The 24335-nt window shown below is 34.7% G+C and overlaps 1 protein-coding gene across 5 annotated transcripts in view; it reads left to right on the plus strand.

The window, feature by feature from the left end:
* CDH18 (cadherin 18) overlaps window positions 1-24335 on the plus strand; it is a 360524-nt gene that overhangs the window by 242295 nt on the left and 93894 nt on the right. For all 5 annotated transcript variants that reach the window (XM_055245947.2, XM_055245950.2, XM_055245951.2 and 2 more), the window contains one exon: window positions 18009-18262. In XM_055245947.2, the coding sequence (XP_055101922.1) occupies window positions 18009-18262 (254 nt within the window). The remainder of the gene's footprint in view (window positions 1-18008; window positions 18263-24335) is intronic.

Genomic DNA, 24335 nt, shown 5'->3' on the forward strand with positions numbered 1-24335 from the left:
ACCAAGTGCCTGAGGTGAGTGAAACATGGCACATTTAAGGTATCAAAATAATGTGACTGAATCCAGAGTAGAGGGAATGAGGAATGCAGTCAGTGGGTACAAGAGCACACAAGGCCTTGCTGAATTTTGCCAAATGGAAAGCCATTGAAGAGATGTAAGAAAGAAGTGACTAGGTCTAATTTGATGTCAAGATTTCTGATTGCTGAATTAAGCAACATGATGCCAAGGCTGTGTGTTAACTTATCACTGCATTCCCAAATCTAGCATTTTTTTTCTGACACAAAGTTGGCATTCAATAAATATTAGGGTAATTAATGGATGAGGATGTGGATACAAAGGTGAGAAGAGGATTGCCTGCTTTTCATTTTATGGGTGGCTTCTTTACTTAAAATAATTCAGGTAAACTGGATTAATTTTTTTCTAAAAGATTAATCTGACAACTAATTGTTTAAGAAACAAGCATGAAAACAAAGGAAATACAATCTTGGAGGAAGTCTTCAAATAACAGGAGAGAATGTTGGCATTGAATATTCCCAAGGGATGCTGTTCAGGAGGTAGCTAGTCATCAAAAAAGTGAACTGTTCTAGAAATTTAAAACAATTTTGGATTATAAACATTAATTGGATTTGGCTAAAGGAAGTACAGTTGATTGACTGGGTGATTATCATTAGCAGGTTGTATTTCATCAACTTTAGAGTAAGTGTCATGTGGCAATGAGGAGAATGTATATTCTGTTGTTTTGGGGTGGAGAGTTCTATAGGTAACTATCAGAATCTACTCAACAGATATCTTCTAGAGCCAGAGCTGAGTTCAGGTCCTAAATATCTTTATTACTTTTCTGTCTTGATGATCTGTCTCATATTGTCAGTGAGGTTTTAAAGTCTCCCTCTATTATTGTGTGGGAGTCTAAGTCTCTTTGAAGGTCTCTAAGAGATTGCTGTATGAAGCTGGGTACTCCTGTATTGAGTCCATATATATTTAGTGTAGTTACTTCTTGTTAAATTGAACCCTTTACCATTATGTAATTCTCTTTTATTGTCTTTTTCGATCTTTTTTGGTTTAAAGTCTGTTCTGTCAGAAACTAGGATTGCAACCCCAGCTTTTTCCTGTTTTCCATTTGCCTGGTAAATTTTTCTTCATCCCTTTATGAGCCCATGAGTGTCTTTGCACGTGAGATGGGTCTTTTGAAAACAGCATGCCAATGGGTCTTGGCTCTTTGTCCAGCTTGCCACTCCGTGTCTTTTTATTGGGGCATTTAGCCTATTTACATTTAAGGTTAGTATTGTTATGAGTGGATACGATCCAGTCATTATGATGCTAGCTGGTTATTTTGCACAGTTGTTTATATGGTTGCTTCATAGTGTCACTGGTCTGTGTATTTCAGTGTGTTTTTTAGGCCGATAACAAGTTTTTCTTTCCCTATTTAGTACTTCCTTCAGAAGCTCTTGTAAGGCAGATATGGTGGTAATGAATTCCCTCAGCATTTATTTGTCTGGAAAGGATTTTATTTCTCCTTCACTTATAAAGCTTCTAGCCAGGGCAATCAGGCAAGAGAAAAAAAAGAAAGAGTATTCAGATAGGAAGAGAGGAAATCAAATTTTCTTTGTTTGCAGATGACATAACCCTATATCTAGGAAACTTCCTCATCTCAGTCCAAAAGCTACTTAAGCTGGTAAGCAACTTCAGCAAAGTCTCAGGATACAACATCAACATGCAAAAATCACTAGCATTCCTATACACCAACAATAGGCAAGCCTAAAATAAATCATGAATGAACTCTCATTCACAATCGCCACAAAAAGAGTAACATACCTAGCAATATGGCTAACAAGGGAAGCAAAGGACCTATTCAAGAAGAACTACAAACCACTGCTCAAAGAATCAGAGATGACAGAAACAAATGAAAAAACATCCCATGCTCATGGATAGGAAGAATCAATATCATGAAAATGGCCATACTGCCCAAAGCAATCTATAGATTCAGTGCTATTTCCATGAAACTGTCATTAACATTCTTCACAGAACTAGAAAAAAATAATTTAAAATTTATATGAAACCAAAAAGCCTGAATAGCCAAGGCAATCCTAAGCAAAAAGAAAGCTGGAGGCATTATGCTATCTGACTTCAAACTATACTACAGTGCTACAGTAACCAAAACAACATGGTACTGGTACAAAAAAAAAAAACAAAAGACACACAGACCAATGGAAAACAATACAAAACCCAGACATAAGACTGCATACCTACCACTATCTGATCTTTGACAAACCTGACAAAAACAAGCAATGGAGAAAGGATTCCCTATTTAATAAATTGTGCTGGGACAATTGGCTAGCCATATGCAGAAAATTGAAACTGACCCCCCTCCTTATACTACATACAAAAATCAATTCGACATGCATTGAAGACTTAAATGTAAAACCCAAAACTATAAAAATCCTAGAAGAAAAACCTAGGTAATACCTTTCAGGACATAGGCACAGGCAAAGATACCATGACAAAGAGGCCTAAACAATTGCAACAAAAGCTAAAACTGACAAAGAAGATCTATTAGGTTGGTGCAAAAGTAATTGCAGGTTTTGGCATTTATTTTAATGGCAACGTCACAATTACTTTTGCACCAACCTAATAATTAAACTAAATAGCTTCTGCACAGTAAAAGAAACTATCAACAGGTTAAACAAAAACCTACAGAATGGGAGAAGATTTTTGTAATCTATGCATCTGACAAAGCTCTAATATCCAGCATCTATAAGTATCTTAAATATATTTTCAAGAAAAAAAAAACCTCATTAAAAAGTGGACAAAGGACATAAACAGACAGACACTTCCCAAAAGAAGACATTTATGCAGCCAACAAATATAGGAAAAAAAGCTCAAGATCACTGATCATTAGAGAAATGCAAATCTAAACCACAATGTGATACCATCTCACACCAGTCAGAATGGCTTTTATTAAAAAGTCAAATACAACAGATGCTAACGAGGTTGTGGAGAAAAAGGAATGCTTTTACACTGTTGGTAGAAGTGTAAATTAGTTCAACCATTCTGGAAGACAGTGTGGCAATTCCTCAAAGACCTAGAGGCAGAAATACCATTTGATACAGCAATCCCTTTACTGGGTATATACCCAAAGGAATATAATTCATTCTATTATAAAGACACATGCACGTCTATGTTTACTGCAGGACTATTCACAATAGTAAAGACATGGAATCAACCTAAATGTCCATCAATGATAGACTAGGTAAAAATAATGTGGTGCATATACACTATGCAATACTATGCCACAATAAAAAGGAACCTGATTAGTGTCCTTTGTAGGGACATAGATAGAGCTGAAGGCCATTATTTAGGCAAACTAATGTGGGAACAGAAAACCAAATACAACGTGCTGTGACTTATAAGTGGGAGCTAAATTATGAGAATAAAGGGACGCATGGGGGGAACAACACACACTGGGGTCTATAGGAGTAGGGGGTGGGAGAAGGGAGAGGGTCAGGAAGTATAGCTAAGGGATGCTGGGCTTAATACATAGGTGATGGGTGGATCTGTGTGGCAGACCACCATGGCACATGTTTACCTATGTAACAAACCTGCATATCCTGCACATGTGCCACTGAACTTAAAATAAAAGTTGGAAATAAAAAAATAAGATAAAATGCCTTTAAGAAGAAAAAAATAGTAGCAGCAACTAATATTTGTTAGAGTATTTCCTCTGTATCAAGACAGATTTTAAGCACATTGCAATGTCTTTATTGAGTTAATATACCCATAATTGTCCTTTTAATTCTTACTGTGACATTTTGGGAAAGAGAGTGTTATTATCCCCGCTTTATAGCTAAAGAAACTGAATCACAAAGCGATAAAAATAGTGCCCAAGTAGAAAGTTGACAGAAAACTGAACTGGGGTGTCTGTCTTCAGAGTCTGAACACTTACTCATGTTATATATTCAGATGGAAGACATGTGATTATTCTTTGCTACAATGGAGAGAGAAACTAATTGTGATGTGGTGGAGAGAGAATGGGAAGCAAAAATATGGGGGGAAAAAATAGAAAAACACTGTCTTCTTGGAGAAGGTTAGTACCTATGTGGTGGAGAAAGATTATAAAGCAAATAAACCAAGAACATAATGAAATAAATGTTTTAATTTTGAGCTGGGAGACAAGAGTGTTTCTATGCATAGGGATAAAAAGCTCAATACAGACAAGACATCAAGGATACTGATGTAGTCTGGGGATACTGAAGAGAGGATAAGTAATTTAAAAGGATTCATTGTGGATAGAGATGAACCTCAAAAGAATCTGAATCACAAGTGCAAGGAAACAGCCTAAGATAGTATGCCTCCATCTCTGAGGTTACCATAGGACAGAAGGTAGAAGCAAATGACTGTGGGTAAGTTTGCAACGATGTAGCGAGGATGTGTGTGGGTGAAGTGGTGGCATTCCTGTGTATTAAGTCCTATTGTCTTTATAAAATAGAAAACAACTTCATATTGGCAAAAAGTGAAAGTAGCAGTGGATGGTTTGATTACACAAGTAATCTGAAGTATAACTATCAATTGTAGAATTAAGGACAATGCACATATCTTACCATCTTACATGGCTACAGTTAATTAGAGGTCTGAAAAACAAAGGTAAATTTATATATGTTAATGTGTGTGCACATATTTAATTATTAATAGTTCATTCTATTTGATGCATACACACACAATGCATATTTTCAAGATCAGAATTGTTTCAATTCTTAAATGGTGATGATGTACTAAAAATATTCTTGACATTTAATAAGTTCAAATTGTCTTTCACTTTTTTCCTTGAATTTTTTTTTTTTTTTTTTTTTTTTGGAGATAGAGTCTTGCTCTGTCACCCAGGCTGGAGTGCAGTGGTGCAATCTCGACTCACTGCCACCTCCATCCCTGGTGCCCAAGTGATTTTTCCACTTCAGTCTCCCTGATAGCTAGGACCACAGGTGAGCACCCATGCCTGGCTATTTTTTCTTTTTTCTTTTTCTTTTTCTTTTCTTTTTTTTTTGTATTTTTAGTAGAAATGGGGCCTCACCATGTTGCCCAGGCTGGTCTCCAACTCCTGAGCCCAAACGATCTGCCAGCTTCCGCCTCCCAAACTGCTGGGATTACAGGTGTGAGCCACTGCACCTGGCCTCCCTTGAACATATTTTTTAATGTAGTCTAGATTTCCTCTGAGGTATGTACATGTTGCATTCATGTAATTTTTTGATACTTCTGATTAGGATTATCAATCTCAGAGTTATTTAATTGCTGTATGTTTTAGGGCACAAATAATTACAATTTGAAAAACCTATATACCTCAGTGGATTTTAACCTTGAAGAGATACTCATTCAGATGGCAGAAAAAAGATAAAACAGTTCTTAAAACCTATTCCTTATTTAATCTCTAAGGCAGTTCACTTTAGCCAGCTAGGCAGAACAGCTAATCTCCTCACAGATAGAAATCAGCACTGCTCTATAAATCCGCCAGCAGGACCGTCTGCACCTTCCTGTCTGTATCATTCCTTCATCAGAAAATTGCCAAATTGAATTCACTGGTACATGGTGTGGTACATTGTAAATACACTTTGATAACTTTTATTCATTGTTTAATGAAGCCTGGCTGGGTGGAAAGGGGAAAAAAGATAAGGATGAATGCAATTGGATGTACTCTCTTTCCTCTGACATAAACCTCTTGTAGCTAGAGATGTGCTTCTCCTTAGCAGCCTTTCTCAAAGTCTCTTCTTATATGGCTCCTATTTGCACACTTTACAGAAGTGGATCCAAATATTATGTTTTCTTTAGGTTTCTGATTCTATTTGGCCTTCTGATTTTCAGCAAATACTGTTGTGTTCTCATTCCCTTCTAACTAATTCAACTGTAAATACAATGCAAATTAACTTAAGCCAAAAAATTTTAAACTTGTCCTTCAAGTCAACAAAGGGTGCTTGAAGATATAAGCTTACTGTAAAATGAAATATAAATCTTAATCTTGTCATTTAGGAGATCTATGACATTATCTCAACTCTTTGAAGCTTCAGTTTTCTTATTTAAGCAGTTTACAGGGTGATTATGGAAAACATGAAACGAGGTGAAAATTGTGCTCTAAGCTATGTCTGGCTAATAATTACTACTACCTCAGTAATGACTACCATCTAATACTACCTCAATACTTCTTTTTCCTTGCCTTCTTTTCTTCCTATTTTTGCATCAGTTTTTAATTATACTTCCAGACCAATCCATGTGATGATTTTGCTGCCATCTTTGTTTCATGTTGTTTGATTTAACTGGAAGCAAACTAAGCATGAAATACCATGTGTATATTACAACACAACGTACATACTATCTTCATGTTTCTTGGCAATCAACTTCCTCTTCCTGCTTCTTCAAGAGAAGAATTTTTTTAAGTTTACATTAAATATCGTATTTGTAGTACAACATTTTCAGGTATATTTCAGTCATAAATATGATTTGGATTATCTTTTTGGTTTCACTTATCAAAATATGCATTTCTATAACTTCTCAGTGTAGAAAACCTATCAGTTTTATCTTCCTCTTAAAGTTGTTGCTTCTGATAGGATAAGATTTTTCAAAAATTAATTTACTGTGAATGTACTGATAATTTTCCTGAGTGTGTATCTATGTGTACTACAAGTGTATCCCTGCCTATAGGAGGCATAAAACACTTTCATAACCATGTACTGTGTATTTTTAAGATTTCCATACCCCACCAGGGGTAAAAGATTATTAAACCCTTTTATTTAACACATGATTTGAGATGGGTCATAAGAGTAAACACTAAAAGTTATAAATTTGTTTTTTAAAGTTTAAGTAAATTATAAGATAAAAACATGAAATATGTTCAGCTACAACCATACTAGGTTTATTCTACATACTATATTTCTGGTCTTTTAGTGGATTGTGTTTATTGAGGATTACATTGTCATTCCTTTCACTTGCATTTAGTAACAGAATAAGGATTGAATGTTGTTTACTAACAGATTTTAACATTTTTAGACTTTGAACCACAAAGAGTAGTAAATAAGTCATCCCAATCCATTGTGAATAATCACACACAGGCAAACACATGATCACAGACTGTAAATAAGAAACAGTAGATTTCTAATTCTAATGGACTGCTTACAAAATATGAACATTCCTTAGGGATTTCATTATCAAAAAAAACTCAACTAAGTTTCTGTTTTATATTCTTATAAGGTTCTAAAGTCTGAAAAGTTATTCTTTTCAGCCACAGCCGATAGAGAGAGGAATCCAAGCTTCACTTCAGTAATATCTATTATTCTATTTTGGATGACTTTGATACAGAAATGGTATTGGGTAAATTATTTTCCATGCTGTTCATCTATAGGCATAATGATGAGCCTGGAGTAATAAATCGTTTGAAACTTCATTGAAAGTTAATTGATTGTTTTGACACATATATTCCTAAAATACAGTTTAGTGCAGTATTTGGAAACTAATGATCTGATGAAACATCTTGATGAGTTAAGCTATATATATGCATGGGCTGTTGGTAAGTTTGCATATGTGTGGATATATTTCATTATTTTATTTATGTCATAGATACACATACACATGCACACATATGCACAAAACACATAGATATACATATACACACATATATGAGCTTGTGTATAATTATATATAAATAATAATAAGCATACTTTCTATATAATATAATGTATACTTAAGCTATTTGAAATGAAAGATCTTTGCATTTATTTGTCCAGTGTTCAAATGACAGAAAGCAAACATGTAATATTTATTTGTATCAATGTCCTTAGAATTATACACAATGAATAAGAATTGCTTTCTTCTGTATAGAGAAATATATGATGAGAAAGCTTATGCATATACTCCGGTTTCCACAGACTGTCCATCATCCAGGCCAGACCTCTGACAAGGGCCACAAAGCATATTATAATACAAGAGCCTAGCTGGAGAAACACTGCTTAAATTCATACAATTTTCCCTGTGTTTTGACAAAATACCATAATATGAGTTAAATACTTCTCCAGAAAACAAAAAATTAATAGTGATATCAGTCACTATTGCTGGTCTAGGCCATTTTATATAATGATTAAGATGACAATTTTATGTATGAAAATGTTGATAAGGACCCTATCTACCCAATCTTGGAACTAAAATCTAGATTCTGGTGCAGCATAGGAATGAGACAAAGAAGAGGTCATCAAGAGTCTCTTCTCTTATTACTTAGGAGAATAGAATTTTAGAACCTCTTTAAACTCTAAGAATAATTGACTCATGGCAACTTGGCTAAACAGTATTTTCAATATCCTTGTATTTATAATGGTTATATAGTTCCGGAGAAGAATATAATAGGGTGATTTAAGGAATAATAGAAGTGATTAATGAGAAACAATTAAAAAGTCCTGAATATGTAAATCTGGCAGGGAAATGATTGATGGGAAAACGATAACTAACTACAGTAATATGAAATGGATTAATATTAGAGGAGAAAGTACTACTTTACAAGTTAGAAAGAGCAATGATATGTACAAGTAATTAGTAGGAGTTACAGGATGAAATTAGGAAACTAAAATTTAAAATGAAAATCAGTGTCAACTCATTGACAGTGAGCTGTTAAATTAGGATATAGAGCAGTAGCTAAAGAAAAGTAAGAGAAGCCCAGTTGCCTGGGGAAGTAAAAAATTGTGCCAGAATACACACTTCTAGCAAGGGCTGAGAAGATAAACAATTTTATCAATAGCATTTTAGTTTCTTAACTTATGCATCTGTGAATTAAAGAAATTACAAAGGTACTCAGAGTTCTAGTAGTTAGATTTAGTGAACTTATCAGTTCATTTTTAACTTAATAATAAATACTTGAAAAGATGATGATGCAGGTCTCTTTTAGTGGTGAAGATAGTATATTCCACAGAACATTTTGTTTATCTTTATCATCAAAATGAAACATTATATTACACTACTTATTTGCTATTTAGATTTCCACCAGGATAGCATAGTGCTTAAGGACACAACTTACACTTACACACTTCCTCTGCCTGAGTTTAAATCCCAAGTGTATCACTTACAGACTGTTGTCCATAAGGAATTTCTTAACTTTCCTATGCCTTCGTTTCCTCATTTGTAGATGGGAACAATTATATCTCACAGAGGTGTTGTGAAGGTTAAATAAATTAATATATGTTAATTGTTTAGGGCATAGGTCGGTGTTAAGTATTATATTTCAAAAATAATATTAAATTTTTTATCCATCAAATCTAAACCATGTAATAGCACCTTTCTGTACTCTGAAAACAGCTGTATTTGAGATGGAGAAAGAGCTATTAATCAAATTCCATGTGCTAGGAATTATTTTAGATACATGAACTATGAAATGAATTAGATAATATTCTTTATCTTAGGGAAAACTGGGTAGACATGATATATTGTTATAATACAAGATGTCAGCCCATACCAACTGTAAATGATACAAGTTTGCCTTAATTGTTATGAGTTTAGAAATTAAAAAGAACCAACTTTTCAAAGATGGGAAGGGATCAGTGAAATATTTGCATGGGAAATTATTTTTAAACATGTGTTTACTTTGGATACTCAAGAAAATAAATTCAGCCAAAGGTTTTATATCCACCCACATTGTCCTTCAAGCATGGAAATTACAGCCAAAAATCTTTGGACATTACAATATGCTGATTACCTTAGTTTGATTATTACACATTGTATACATATGTCAATAGTTTACGTTTTATCCCATACCCCATAAATATGTATATTGTGTCATTAAAAATAAAATGAAACTAAAAAAATATTCTGACCACATGGAATAATCTACCTAAATATTAGTTAGCACCTTTAATTGGGATCAATGTAAAATTCTGTATTTAGAAACAATAAAAAATTATATTTCTTGGGGGTGTGGAATGAAAGATATTTTCTTGGGAAGTAATGTATCTTACCAAGAAATACTTATGGGTACTAATGGGTAATGACAGGCAGGAACACTGACTGTGATTAACATCAGCATCAGGGTAGTTTATCAGAATGTAAACATATGCCTTAAAAACTGTAGAAACAATACCTCTTTTCCTAAGAAAAAAAGACTGTAAGTTAAAAAAAAAATTTTATTAGTAATAACTAAGAAGGAAAAAATATAAGTCCAAGCTAATAAGTCAAATATTAGATCTATAAGCATTACTAAGAGTACAAAAGTAAACAAAAATTAAAAGTTACAAATATTTAAGTGAAATGGGAGGAGATGGAAACAGCCTATTTTATTTTAATTGCTGTTTATTGTATGGTGATAACACAATATTATCTAAATTTATAAGAATGGAGGTAGTCACTAGAAAAAAATATAAACAAAAATAGAACTTCACACAAGGAAACCAGATGTATCTAAAACAAAAAAAATAAGATTATAATAAAAATCCACATACGTAAAAAGGGAAGTAAGAGATACGATTTCAGCGCCCACAATGATGGGATCCAAACTGAAATAATGAAAAGAAGGAACAGAAAACACTTTACAATCCTAAAGTGAGCCATTCACTGTGAGTATGAATCTCTCTGTTGCATGTTATTCACCAACATTCACAAAGAAGAAATCACAATATATACAAAGAGCTATGTCTATAAACAGAATGGTAGAGGGTTATAGCTCACAAATTTCAGTCCATGATAGATAAAGTACTTTAAAATGTGAATAATCAAATAATGTAATTAATAAGGAGGTTGATATATTTAATAAATCATTCTCTGTATTCTGATGCTATATCATTTAATTCAAGTGCCTATAGAATATTTAGTGACTATGTATTAGTCTTCAAGACTATCTCATTAAAGGACTCAAAGTTAAAATAGTACAAATAAAATGCTCCTTTCCAAATACAACTAAAAATTAGTGAAAAACATCAGAAAAAAAATAATGACCTTGATCTGAAAATGTGTTAACTGCAACAACCACAACCTTCTACTTTAGGAATTCTCAAACCACAGAAAAAGAAAGGCACAACAAATTGCAGAATTTCTAGGAAAAAACTATAATAAGAAAGAACATAGATGGAAATTATGGGATACAAATTAAGTGCTTCCGAAAGTGTACTTGTAATTCTAAACATATCAAATACATAGACTAAAAAGAATAATATTAGATGAATTAAATATGTAACTAATAGTGGAGAATAAAAGAAGAAAATGAATAAAGAATAGTAAACAAAAATATAGATTCAAACCTGATTTTTTGGAAGGAAAGTTTAAAAAAAAAACCTAAACTAATCTTATTAAGATACATGAAAGACATAGAAAATAAGCAGCTTGAAAACATTATAACAGTATTTTCTTAATTCTACACAAATAAATTTAATATGAAGGATTTTGAGGGAAGGTTGCTAAAAGCAACTTCAAAGAAACAGAAAACACACATAAACTGATTTCTAAATAAGAAAATGAGAAGCTTGGGAATTTTCCCTAAATATATCAGATCCAATAATTCACTAAGGAATTCTATCAAACCTGAAAGAGCACATAACTGCAATTCTATTTGAAGCTTTCAACACACTGAAAAGAAAGAAAATTTCTACTATGTTTCTATATAAAGCAGACAAATTTACATTCATTTCCTAGGAATGCTCTTACAAATGACCATAAACTGAGGAACTCAAGAAACCAGTGTGCTGTCTCACAGTCCTGGAGGCCTGAAGTCTGGAATCAGGAGTGGATGGGACTGCACTTCCTCTCTCCTTGGTAAACTCTAAGGACCTGTCCATTCCTCGCCTCTTCCAGCTTCTGAAGGCTCCAGTTGTTCCTCAGCTCATGGCCACATCGCTCCTTTCTCTGCCTCTGTGGTCGTATGACCTCATCACATTTTCTCTGCCAAATCTCCCTTGGCCACTCTTATAAGGACCCTTGTCATAAAATTTAACACCTACCTAAATAGTGGAGGATTATCACCTCTTATAGTTTACTATATAAGTTAATTGCATGATCTGCATATTCATATTTGTTGCAGGGTTGCCATTAGGCCACTATAGCCTGTCTCTACAAAAGCCGTGTCCTTCCCATGTGTACAGTAGTATTTACCCCATCCCAACATCCCTAAAATATCAATCTATTACAAAATCAATTCTAAGTCCAAAACCTTATCTATTTATGATCAGGTCAACATTTCTAATCTCATCATCTCAATCTAAATCTCATTATCTTAATCAGGTGTGGGTGAAACTCTAGATAGTTTGAATCCTAGGACAAAAATCTTCATCTGTGGACCTGTGAAATTAGAAAACAAATTATCCTTACCTAAAATACAATGGTAGGAGAGGCATAAGATAACAGTTATAGACACTGACATTCCAACAGGGGGAAAATGGAAGAAATAAAAAAGTCACAAGTTCCAAATACGTTTAAAACCCAGCGTGGAAAATTTCATTAGGTTTCTTTTTTTCATAAGTTTTATTTAATATTTAATTGACAAATAATAATTATATATATTTATGATGTACAATGTGATTGGTACATATCTGTTACGTCAAATATTTTTCATTTACTTGTGATGAGAACATTTAAAATTCTCTCTTTGAGATATTTTGAAAGGTACAATGCATTATTATTAACTATAACCACTGTGCTGTATATGGAACACGAGAACTGATTCCTCCTACCTAACTGTAACATTGTACACATTAACCAATGTTTCCCCTTTTCCTACTCACCTCTCTATTCCTAGCCTCTGGTAACCACCATTCTACTTTCCGCTTAAATGAGTTGAACTTTTAGATTCCATATCTAACTAAGATCATGTGGTACTTGTCTGTCTGTGTCTGGCTTATTTCACTAAACACAATATTCTCTACGTTCACACATGTTGTTACAAATGACAGAGCTTTTTTTTTAAATAACAGACTAAATAGTATTCCACTGTGTATCTACACCACAATTTTTTAAAATCCTATTATTCGTTGATGAATACTTTTTTTTTTCCGTATCTTGTCTAATGTGAGTAATGCTGCAATTAATATAAGGGTGCAGCCATGTCTTTGGGATACTGATGTCAATTCCGTTGGCTATATACCCAGTCAGGAGATTGCTGGATCCTATGGGAATTCTACTTTTGGTTTTTTGAGGAACCTTCGTACTTTTTTCCAAAATGGCTGTACTAATTTACAACACCACAGTACTGTGTTTCCTTTTCTCCACATCCTTGCCAATACTTGTTATCGTTTGTGTTTTTGATGATAGCCACTGTAAAAGGCATGAGATGATATTTCACTGTGGTTTTAATTTGCACTTTTCTGATGTTTAGAGATATTGAGGAATTTTTCATATATATGTCGCTCAGTTGTATGTCATCTTTTGAGAAATGTCTATTAAGTGTTTTGCCCATTTTTAGAATAGAGTGATTTGTATTTTTTTGTTGTTGAGTAGTTTGAATTCCTTCATTATTTTGGATATTGGCCCTTATGTATGATTTTCATATATTTTCTTCAAATCATGTATTATCTCTTCACTCTATTACTTGATTTCTTTGCTCTGAAGAAGCTCTTTAGTTTGATCATTCCCACTTGTCTATTTTTGCTTACTTTGCCTATTTTTTTGAGTTATAGAGAAGTAATCTCAGCCTAGAACAATGTCATGAAGGTTTCCCCTCAATGTCTTCTTCTAATAGATTTATCGTTTTAGGTCTTACGTTGTCTTTAATCCATTTTGAGTTGATTCTTGTACGGCTCAATACTTTGCTCTCTGAGTCTGTAGCTCTGCTTGCCACTGCCCCTACGTTGTGCATAAAGTACCCAAAGTCTTCTATGTTTCCTCTGAGAGAAATCTTTATCACCTGTAACTGCAAAGTTATGATTTCTGGACATTAAACCTGGAGTTTCATCCTGCAAGTGGTTGAATTACAATATAAATTGAGTGTCCAATCATGTAGGGGTCTCTTTCTTCTGGGGCAGGCTAGGGCAGCCACAAAAACTGAAAAAAGTGAGGAATAGATTGTCTAGAGTTCCCAGAGAGAGTGTGGTTCTGCCACATTTCTGACTTAGTGACTTCGGAACTTCAAGGGAATTTCTGTTGTTACAACCCAACCTGTTTGTGGCAATTTGTTATGTCATCCCTACGAAACTAATATAGTAGGATTAACAGAAAATAATAAGCCAATTCAAATATTAAGCAACATTAAGCAGCTTCATTTCTCAGCACCCACAGGACAATTCTAAGCACCATTCCAGTAAAACAAAACACACTGCAAATGGGATGATTCCAGGAATGCTCAGATAGTTGAGGGATAGACAAATAATTATGCTAGACTGAACCATATGTAATTATCTTTTGTATATGTCATCATACATTTTTGATATCAACAATTTCATATGAGTAAAAGCTAACTTTTAAAAAATTTAAAGGACAGGAGTTGCGAATACATACCCATGTTATACTTGCTGGTAGTTTCTCTCTTCCCTACCAAGTGAGTTTGATACCAACCACCATCATCACCATGGTGAATGTTGCAATTCATATGCATGCATGCATTGTGCATCCTAATTAGCATTGTCAAATAAAGTACAGGACATCTAATTACATTCTAATTTTAAATAAATAACCAATTAATTTTTCTACAACTATGTTTCTTGTGATAATTGACAATTAATATACTAAAAACCCTACAGTTTATCCTAAATTTAAATTTAATTGGGCATCCAGTAGTTTAAATGATTGAATGTGGCAACACTGAAAATAGCACTCATTAAGTATGAGCATCAATGATATGCTTTGTTTTTTGTTTTGTTTTGTTTCGTTTTGTTTTTTGTCTCACTCTGTCACCCAGGCTGGAGTGCAGTGGCATGATCTCGGCTCACCGCAACCTCCGCCTCCTGGGTTCAAGCGATTCTCCTGCCTCAGCCTCTCAAGTAGCTGGGACTACTGGCATGCACCACCACGCCCGGCTAATTATTGTATTTTTAGTAAAGACGGGGTGTCACCGTGTTAGCCAGGATGGTCTCGACCTCCTGACCGTGATCCGCCCACCTCGGCCTCCCAAAGTGCTGGGATTACAAGCATGAGGCACCATACCTCACCTGGGATTTTTTTTTTTAACTAACAAAGCGTAGAAGACAACTTTAATAATTTATGCAACTATTTAAAAGGTGTGGAAGATGGGTACTTGAGTAGTTTTCCCAGAGTTGCAGTAATAGAAAAATAATCATTATAATACTAATACTATAAATACCATTTTTGATGGATAAAACCAAAGAATTAAATAATTTCTATTGTATATATAAGTCTGAAATATCCAGACACAAATAAATGAGTATAATTTTCTCCCAGTTTCCCTGTACCGGCAATTCAGCCTCACCAGCTTTTCTTCATAAATGAGGTTGTTAAAATATTTCCAGTTGTGTTAATTCAACTGATTCTAAATTCCTGTCCCAACCTAAAATAATGTACTCTTTTTCATGGCTCCACATGTTTCCATCCATCCATCTGTCAGTTCTGGCAAAGAAGTCCCTCAAAATGATTACCCCCACCCTGGAGTAGTAAAATATGTATTAGATGATCATCAACATGAAACCATATGTCTGCAGAAACAGCCTGCACCGTAGCAGTAGGTAGGTTAGTATTGAGGCAAATGACATCTAACTTGCCAGGGGACCTGCTAAGAAATGGAACAAGAGATGTGTGTCATCTTGGATGCAGAGCTTGATAATAATATCAGATAGGACTGGAGGTAGCCCAAGTCCCTCCACAAATGTCATTGAAAAGTCTAAAAGATGTAAAAGCCAAAAATAATAAATAAGTGGAGGTGATTGTTTTAAAATCCAGTGTTACCGTGAGAAAGAAATGTTAAGCTTTCCTAGAAAAGTATGTAACTCTGATTTTTAATTCTAAGGTCTTAAATACCCATACTCAGTGAGAAGAACCTTAGACATCATAATGTCTACCACATGCAGCAGGCTAACTCCAAAAATTATAGACATTGATCTAAAACTAACAGTAAACCTTCCAGGTATTCGTATTTCCGTGAGCAGGATGCACGATTCTGACTGTCCAGCTCTCATAAGCCAAGAGGGACCATTTTTGTCCACCCAATTGCTGATAGGCAGCAAGTATGTACCATTTCTAGGACGAGTTACTTAAATTTTGATAGAGCTTATTGATAAATTAGTCATAGACAAATTCTCACTTATTAATGTAAAGGAGGAAGGAGTCAAGGCAAGAGAAAGTTTAATGTGTGGATCCAATTAAGAGTATGCAAATCCTCGGCTGGGCGCGGTGGCTCACGCTGGTAATTACAGCACTTTGGGAGGCCTAGGTGGGCGGATCACGAGGTCAGGAGATCGAGACCATCCTGGCTAACATGGTGAAACCCCATCTCTACTAAAAATACAAAAAATTAGCTGGCCATGGTGGCGGGTGCCTGTAGTTCCAGCTACTTGGGAGGCTGAGGCAGGAGAATGGCATGAACCTGGGAGACGGAGCTTGCAGTGAGCCGAGATCTTGCCACTGCACTCCAGCCTGGGCGGCAGAGAGAGACTCCATCTCAAAAAAAAAAAAAGAGTATGCAACTCCTCAAAGAAGATAGGTATTAGTTATTTTGGCAATTTATTTCTAGTGTGATAGGTCGTAAACTTCAGAAGCAAATAACTCCTTGAAAAATACATAATCTGAAATTCATAATGTTTGTGTCATATATAAATGCATGTGTATTGTATATATGATCAACTTCTGATAATTTGAATTTTTAAGATCTAAAGATACATATTTTTTTGGAAACTGGTAAAATATTGTAGTGGCTTATCCTCATCAATGTCCCTGTGACCCTAGTTTTCTACATTCTTAATATATGGTTTGGAAATGAAATGATATTTTGCCTCTTGTGTAATCTCCAACCCCTGGGAAGGCCAATTTTCCAAGTCAATTCAGAAAAATTGGGGAACTTATTATAAGTATTATAGTACCGATCATTCTGTTTACAGGATCCTGATAAGGATCCTCTTTCTAGTTAGCTTTTGCTTGGTTGCTATGAACTGAAGGGATGTTTCTTCCCTCAAAATTCATATGTTGAAATCTAATCCCCAGTGTAATATGATGGTATTTGGAGGTGAGATCTTTGGGACATAATTAGGTAATTAGAGTGAAACCTTCATGAATGGGATTTGTGTCTTTATAAGAAGAGACAGAGGAGAGGGTTTCTCTGTTGTGTGAGGATACAGCAAGTAAGAGGCTGTCTGTAAACCAGAAATAGGATGCCTACCAGCCTTCAGAAGTGTGAAAAATAAATGTTGTTTAAGCCACCCGGTATATGGTATTCTGTTATAGCAACCTGAATTGACTACGATATTGACCCTTAATGTAAAGGACAATGCCTCAATTTCTCCGCAGGGAATGACCATTCTGTTCTTGCCAAAAAAAGGACACTTTGAGATTGAAGCAGGCTTGTACAAAATCAGTGGCATAAATAGAAATGAAAATTCCCTATTCTGCTGTTTCTCACAGATCTTTAACAGGGAGGCCAGCATCAGTGGATACTTCACCCAGTTTAAAATGGAAGACTGGTCTCTGAATCACCTTCACTCACCTCACCACGGGAGCTTTTAACTTTTAAAACTACATCCGTTCATCTTAGGTTCACACAGCCTTTTATATCCATCATGCTAAACACTTTCCAAATGTTTAGTTCTTAGCTGAAAAAGCACTTCCTCTTGAAAACATTACCTAGTAGTCCTCACACATTCCTGACTCTGAGTTTGTATTCTTCCTGTTGATGTCCATAACACAGAATACATATTATTGCACTAAATACAAAATGCTGAGGTTCCATTTATGCCTTAGATGTTATTATTAAAATAATCTTCATAGTTTGTTTTAGAACAAAGCTAGAATGACTTATCTCTATCTCAATTATTTTATTCTAAAAAGGAAAAAATAACGCATATTTGAAAAGTAATGAAAGTCATAATACTAATTTTTTTATGAAAGTCATAATCTTATTTTTTTCCCCACAGCCACTGAACTATGAGAAAAAGAAGTCATATACCCTCAACATAGAAGGAGCAAATACACATCTTGATTTTCGCTTTTCTCACTTGGGTCCTTTTAAAGATGCTACTATGCTGAAGATCATTGTTGGGGATGTAGATGAACCACCACTATTTTCCATGCCTTCCTACGTCATGGAAGTCTACGAAAATGCCAAGATTGGGACCGTCGTTGGTACAGTTTTGGCGCAAGATCCTGACAGTACTAACAGCTTAGTAAGGTATGGCATGCTTCAATCGTTTAGACATATAAAGAATTTTGTTGCCTCTCACATTAATTAAACATGAATAAAATTACACTTAAAATGTTTTATTTCTTTGTTGTTTTCTATGAATATAATTAAATTATAATATTAATTGATTTTTAACTGTGTAGCTTAGCAGATGGATTTTTGTCACATTAAGAACATATTTTCCTATCTCCATGAATGTCTTATTGACCACACGTTAATTTTTCCATTTGACTTAATGGATGTGAGCGTAATTGATTGAGAAAATTGTTGTAGAGCTATTTAATCACAAACTAGAGAATCTATTGCTCCCTTAATGATAGGAAGTATAGATATAGCACAAAACGTGATAATTTGGGGATAACACTCATCTCTAACTGACTCTGGTTCCTTTGGTCAGCCTAGCTGTGTGGCTTTCTCTTTATACGTGAAAGTGGAAAAAGAATGCCTATGTCTCAGAGCTATTGTGAGGCTGTATGAAGCAATGTGCGGAAAGCACTCAGCAAAGCGGCCAGCACCTAGTAGTCACTCAATAAATGCTAACTTGTCAAAGACAGTATAGGGTGCAAAAAACTCTGAATACAGGAAAATCAGTGTGGGAACTCTAACAATAGAGTTCTACTTACAAGCAGAATGATCTTTTACAGTCATTCGACCATGTGGAATCTCAAATTCCAAATATGTGAACAAAGAATAATAATGCTACATGAATATGTTGATACAATTCAGTTAGATTAAAATAAAGGACTTAACACATTGCCCAGCACATAGTTAGATTAAAATAAAGGACTTAACACATTGCCCAGCATATAGTTAGATTAAAATAAAGGACTTAACACATTGCCCAGCATATAATAAGTGCTCACTAAATAATATTTGTATTATTTTAGTACATCATGCTGGAGATATAATTAAAGCTTTTTTGCATTATCAAAAGAGTTTTTTTTGTGTGCCTCATTTATAACAAAATCAGAAAGGCTGTGTACATGTGTAAAACTTCTTAGATATCCTGTATTTATACACAGGGAAATCCTGTCTCTAGAAAGGTTAAAATCCTTAATAATCTTTCTAATTTTTACCCGGAAATCCTTGGTTTTCATTCACTTAACAAAAGCTAATGTACTAAATAGTCTCCTCAGTGTCTATGGGATATTTGTAAAAGCTCTGAATTTTCTTTTTCATAAGCATGACTGTTTCAGTTAAAAATAATCCCCCTAGCACCCATGCATGTAGTGAAACAATTTTCTGTGCACAAATGTAGATATTCAACAATTCTACTCCATCTGCAAATGCAGAAACTGTATCCTGTCACACTAACAGCAAGACCTAGATAATACTTGAAGAAAGAGGATCGGTAAACTATGCAAAATAATATGCATAAACCAAGTTACAGAAATCAATCTCTAACTAAGGAATAGAAATCAGAGTTAACATGTTTCATTGCTCAACCAAAGGAAAGCCCATTTTGCTTCAACATTCCATAGAATGCCATGTTTTTAATTATACTTTTGACCCCAAACAGTAAGTATAATTTGTTCAGGTTTTAAAAAAAATGTAGCACCATAAAAGATCTGTACAAATGAGGCTTTCTTTACCAAAAGCACCCAATATCTTTTGGGACTAGAGATAGATCATGATATAAATTTGCTGTGAAAATATTAAATAAACATTGACAATATTTTTTTAAATTAAAGTTGTTACTAATGATAATTTCTGTAATTCTTTATTTAAAAAATAGGAAGTACAACCATTTGTTTAATTTATTTTTTATTAATACAAAAAGTTGTACATGTGGCAGGATACATGTGATAATTTGACACATTCATATAATCAAATCAGGGTAGTTGTGAAATTCATCACCTTAAATATGTATCATTTCTTTTCACTGAGAACATTCAAATCGTTATCTTCTAGCCGTTTTAAAATGTACAATCCAGTGGGTACCAATATATACATTTAGATGGAAGAAGTAGAACCTAGTGTTTGATGGATCAGTAGGGTGACTATAGCAATCACTCTTAGACTATGTTTTAATCACTTGTAATGTGCAATATTATAGTAGTCCTCACGATAAAGAATTATACATGTGCACACACACACAGACACACACACACAACATCTTGAACTCCAGGGAAGAAATAGACTTGGAAAAAAATATGCATTGTGTATCATGCATAATTCTCCACAGAAAGAAAATGAAATACCTGGGCCCTGTGGCCCATCCAAGTTGACGTGTACAATTAACCATCACACTGTGTTTAGGGTAATAATGGTCTGAGGGAGGTGTGCATGGAGAATGTATTCCAAAACTTTCTGGAGGCAATGAGCTGAGGAAAATTGAATTGAGGCTCATAATCCAATTAGAAATTAGAGAAATGAAGAATGAAGGAAAGAATTGTAGTTTGTTGTACATGAGGAGCTTGGGTTACCTGTGGGAATAGCAAGTAATGAGATTGGAGAGATAGATTAGATACAGATCATGAAGAGGCTTTCTGCAATGGTAAGGTCTTTGAAATTAATCCTGGCAGCAATGCCAATAGGGAGAGAAATGAGAGGAACTTTGATAATTATAACCAAAACAATGACAAGAAAATCTGCATTTCAAAATAAACAATAACAAAATTTAAAATCAAGTGAAAGGTAAAATATATGTGGTGAAATTTAGGCCAAGGGCGAGAAATTGAGGTCAAGGACAAACATGTTTTAGCATTATTCTGTATGTTCCAACATATATGAAAACATCCCTTCCCACATAGGACTGTGATTCCCACATGGGGGCAAAATCCACCCCCCTACTAAGGGACAGTTGAAAATGTCTGGAGACACATCTAGTTATTACGTCTTGGGATAGTGTCTTGGTCACTTTATGCTGCTACAACAAATTACCTTCGACTGTGTGGTATAAACAAAAAACATTTATTTCTCACAGTTCTAGAGGCTGGGAAGTCCAAGATCAAAGGGCCAGCCTATCTGGTATCTGGTGAATGTCTGCTTCCTGGTTTGCAGAAAGCCCTCTTCTCCCTATATTTTCACATAGTGAAGAGCAGAAAGAAAGAAAGCAAACTCTTCCATTTCTTTTTATGAGAGCACACATCACATAATGAATGTCCCACCAATTTTCTCCCTTAGTCAGTTTGGCTGCTAAGAAGAATTATCATAGTCTTGGTGGCTTATAAAAAACTGCAATTTATTTATCACGGTTCTTGAGTCTGAGAGTCTGAGATTAGGTTGCCAGAATTGTCGGGTTGTGGTAAGTGCCCTCTTCTGGATTGCAGACTGCCAACGTCTCGTATTCTCACATCTTGGAAAAAGGTAGCTAGCTCCAAGCTCTTCTTTTAAGGGCAGTAATCCCATTCATGACAGTTCCATTTTCATGACCTCATAATCACCTCCAGAAGTTTGTACCTCCACATGCCATTACATTGTGGATCATGGTTTACTATATGAATTTGGGGGAGGGGGATAAAAGCATTCAGCTTGCAGCAGGTAGGGTGTTACTGGCATCTAGGGGTGGAAGTCATGGACGGTGCTAAACATTCTCAAACTCACAGGACAACTCCCACAGAAATTATCTGGCCCCAAGTCAATAGTGCTAATGTTGAGAAAACCTGACATAGAGTAAAACAAACTGACTGGCAAATTGGTAAAACTGGAGTACTAATTGTATTCACGGGAAGAAATTTTGAAAAGATATTTCAGAGATAGGTGTCTATATATACAAATCATATACATGAATAGTCATGTGAATGTTTCAATGTGTACTTTCAATCAATTAAAATATGTCACTAATTGTCTCAGTAATTGTCCTATATCATTGGGAGCACTTAAATGAAGACTCATATGAAACATGCACTCTCCGGGTTGTTGGGATGCAAAGATGATCGGTACATAGTTTCCAAATGCTAAGAAGGGAAGCATAAATCTATTAGCATATGAAATATTCTTTCTGCTTTGTTTTGGTTAGAGAACTAAAATGAATCCTGCTAAAGCTGCCTTAAAATAATTAGACTCCATAGCTGCTGTTTGGGGGCATAATTTACATAATATTTATTCTTGATTTTAATAAAAATGTGTCATTCACGTGGGCCTCTGGGTGCAAATAGTGAATAAAAAAACAGAAAACATTAACAAAAACAAAAGCAAGCCTATACTTCCACCTTTCTCAGGGACCAAATGTTTGTACTAATTAAGGAAAAGCACATTGAAAATATGTACTTTGCAATGTGCCCTGAAATGCAATTAACTCCAAGTTTGTAGAATTGGTAATGAAAGGGAGTTTGAGCTTTGCAAGCATTTGTGAAAAGCTTCCTGACTTTGGTCTTTTGTATTTTACTATTGTACTTTTGTACTTCAGTCTTTGTATTTTACCATTGTCCTTTTATAAATTATTAGTAAGACTCTTCAGATTTCATAGAGAATATAATGTCTCGGTTTTGTCTCTTTCAACTCTAAATAAGATGTGTAATTTGCAGCAATATAAAGTATATATATAATGTAAAATAAATTATTGTTGAATGTAATCACCATGTCAGGCTATCAAATACTAGCTGTTGTTCCTTCTAACTATATTTTTTACCCAGTAATCATCCCCAATTACCCGCCCCACCACCACTACCCTTCCTAGCCTCTGACAACTATTATTCTACCCCCTATCTCCTTGGGTTCAGTTGTTCTAATTTTTAGCCCCCACATATGAGTAAGAACATGTGACGTTTGTCTTTCTGCGCCTGGCTTATTTCACTTAACATAATGTCCTGCAGTTCTATCTATGTTGCAAACGATAGAATCTTATTCTATTTTATGGCGGAATTACTGTATTGTGCATGTGTACCACATTTTCTTTATCCATTCATCTATTGATGGACACTTAGGTTGCTTTCAAATCTTGGCTGTTGTGATTAGTGCTGCAGTGAATATGGGAGTGCAGATATCTCTTCAGTGTACTGATTTCCTTTCTGATATGGTTTGGCTGTGTCCCCACCCAAATCTCATCTTGAATTGTAGCTCCCATAATTCCCACATGTTGTGGTAGGGACCTGGTGGGAGATAATTGAATCGTGGGGGCGGTTTCCCCCATAGTGTTCTCATGGTAGTGAATAAGTCTCACAAGATATGATGGTTTTATAAGGAAGGGGTTTCACCTTTCGCTTGGCTCTCATTCTCTCTTGTCTGCCTCCATGCAAGACGTGCCTTTTGCCTTCCACCATGATTGTGAGGCCTCCCCAGCCACGTGGAACTGTGAATCCATTAAACCTCTTTTTCTTTATAAATTACCCAGTTTCAAGTATATCTTTATCAGCAGCATAAAAACGACTAATACATTTTCTTTTTCATATATACATAGCAGCAGGGTTGCTGGATCATAGGTAGCTCTATGTTTAGCTTTTAAGAAACTGTCACACTGTTCTCCATAGTGGTTGTACTAATTTACATTCCCACCAACAGGATATGAGGGTTCTATTTTCTCCACATCCTTTGCCATCAGTTGTTATTGCCTATAATTTTGATATAAGCCATTTTAACTGGGGTGAGATAATTTCTCATTGTAGTTTTGATTGGCATTTCTCTGATGATCAGTGATGTTGAGCACCGTTTTATATGTCTGTTTGCTATTTGTATGTCTTCTTTTGAGAAATGTCTATTCAGATATTTTGCCCATTTTTAACTCAGATTATTATATTTTTTTTCTATAGACTTGTTTGAGCTCCTTATATATTCCAGTTATTAATCCCTGGTCAAATGGGTAATTTGAAAATATTTTCTTTCATTTTGTGGGTTGTCACTTTCCATTGTTGATTGTTTTCTTTGTGTGCAGAAGCTTTTTAATTTGATGTGATCCCATTTATCTATTTTTTATTTGGTTGACTGTGCTTGCAGCATATTACTCCAGAAATCTTTGTTCAGATGAATGTCCCGGAGAGTTTTCCCAATGTACTCTCTTCAGAGTTTCACAGTGTGAGTTCATAGACTTAACTTTTAATACATTTTGAATTGATTTTTGTATATAGCTAGAGATAGGGATCTGATTTCAATTATCTGTATACGGATATGCAGTTTTCCCAGC

Source organism: Symphalangus syndactylus, chromosome 16, assembly GCF_028878055.3.
Source record: "Symphalangus syndactylus isolate Jambi chromosome 16, NHGRI_mSymSyn1-v2.1_pri, whole genome shotgun sequence".
Classification (NCBI taxonomy): domain Eukaryota; kingdom Metazoa; phylum Chordata; class Mammalia; order Primates; family Hylobatidae; genus Symphalangus; species Symphalangus syndactylus.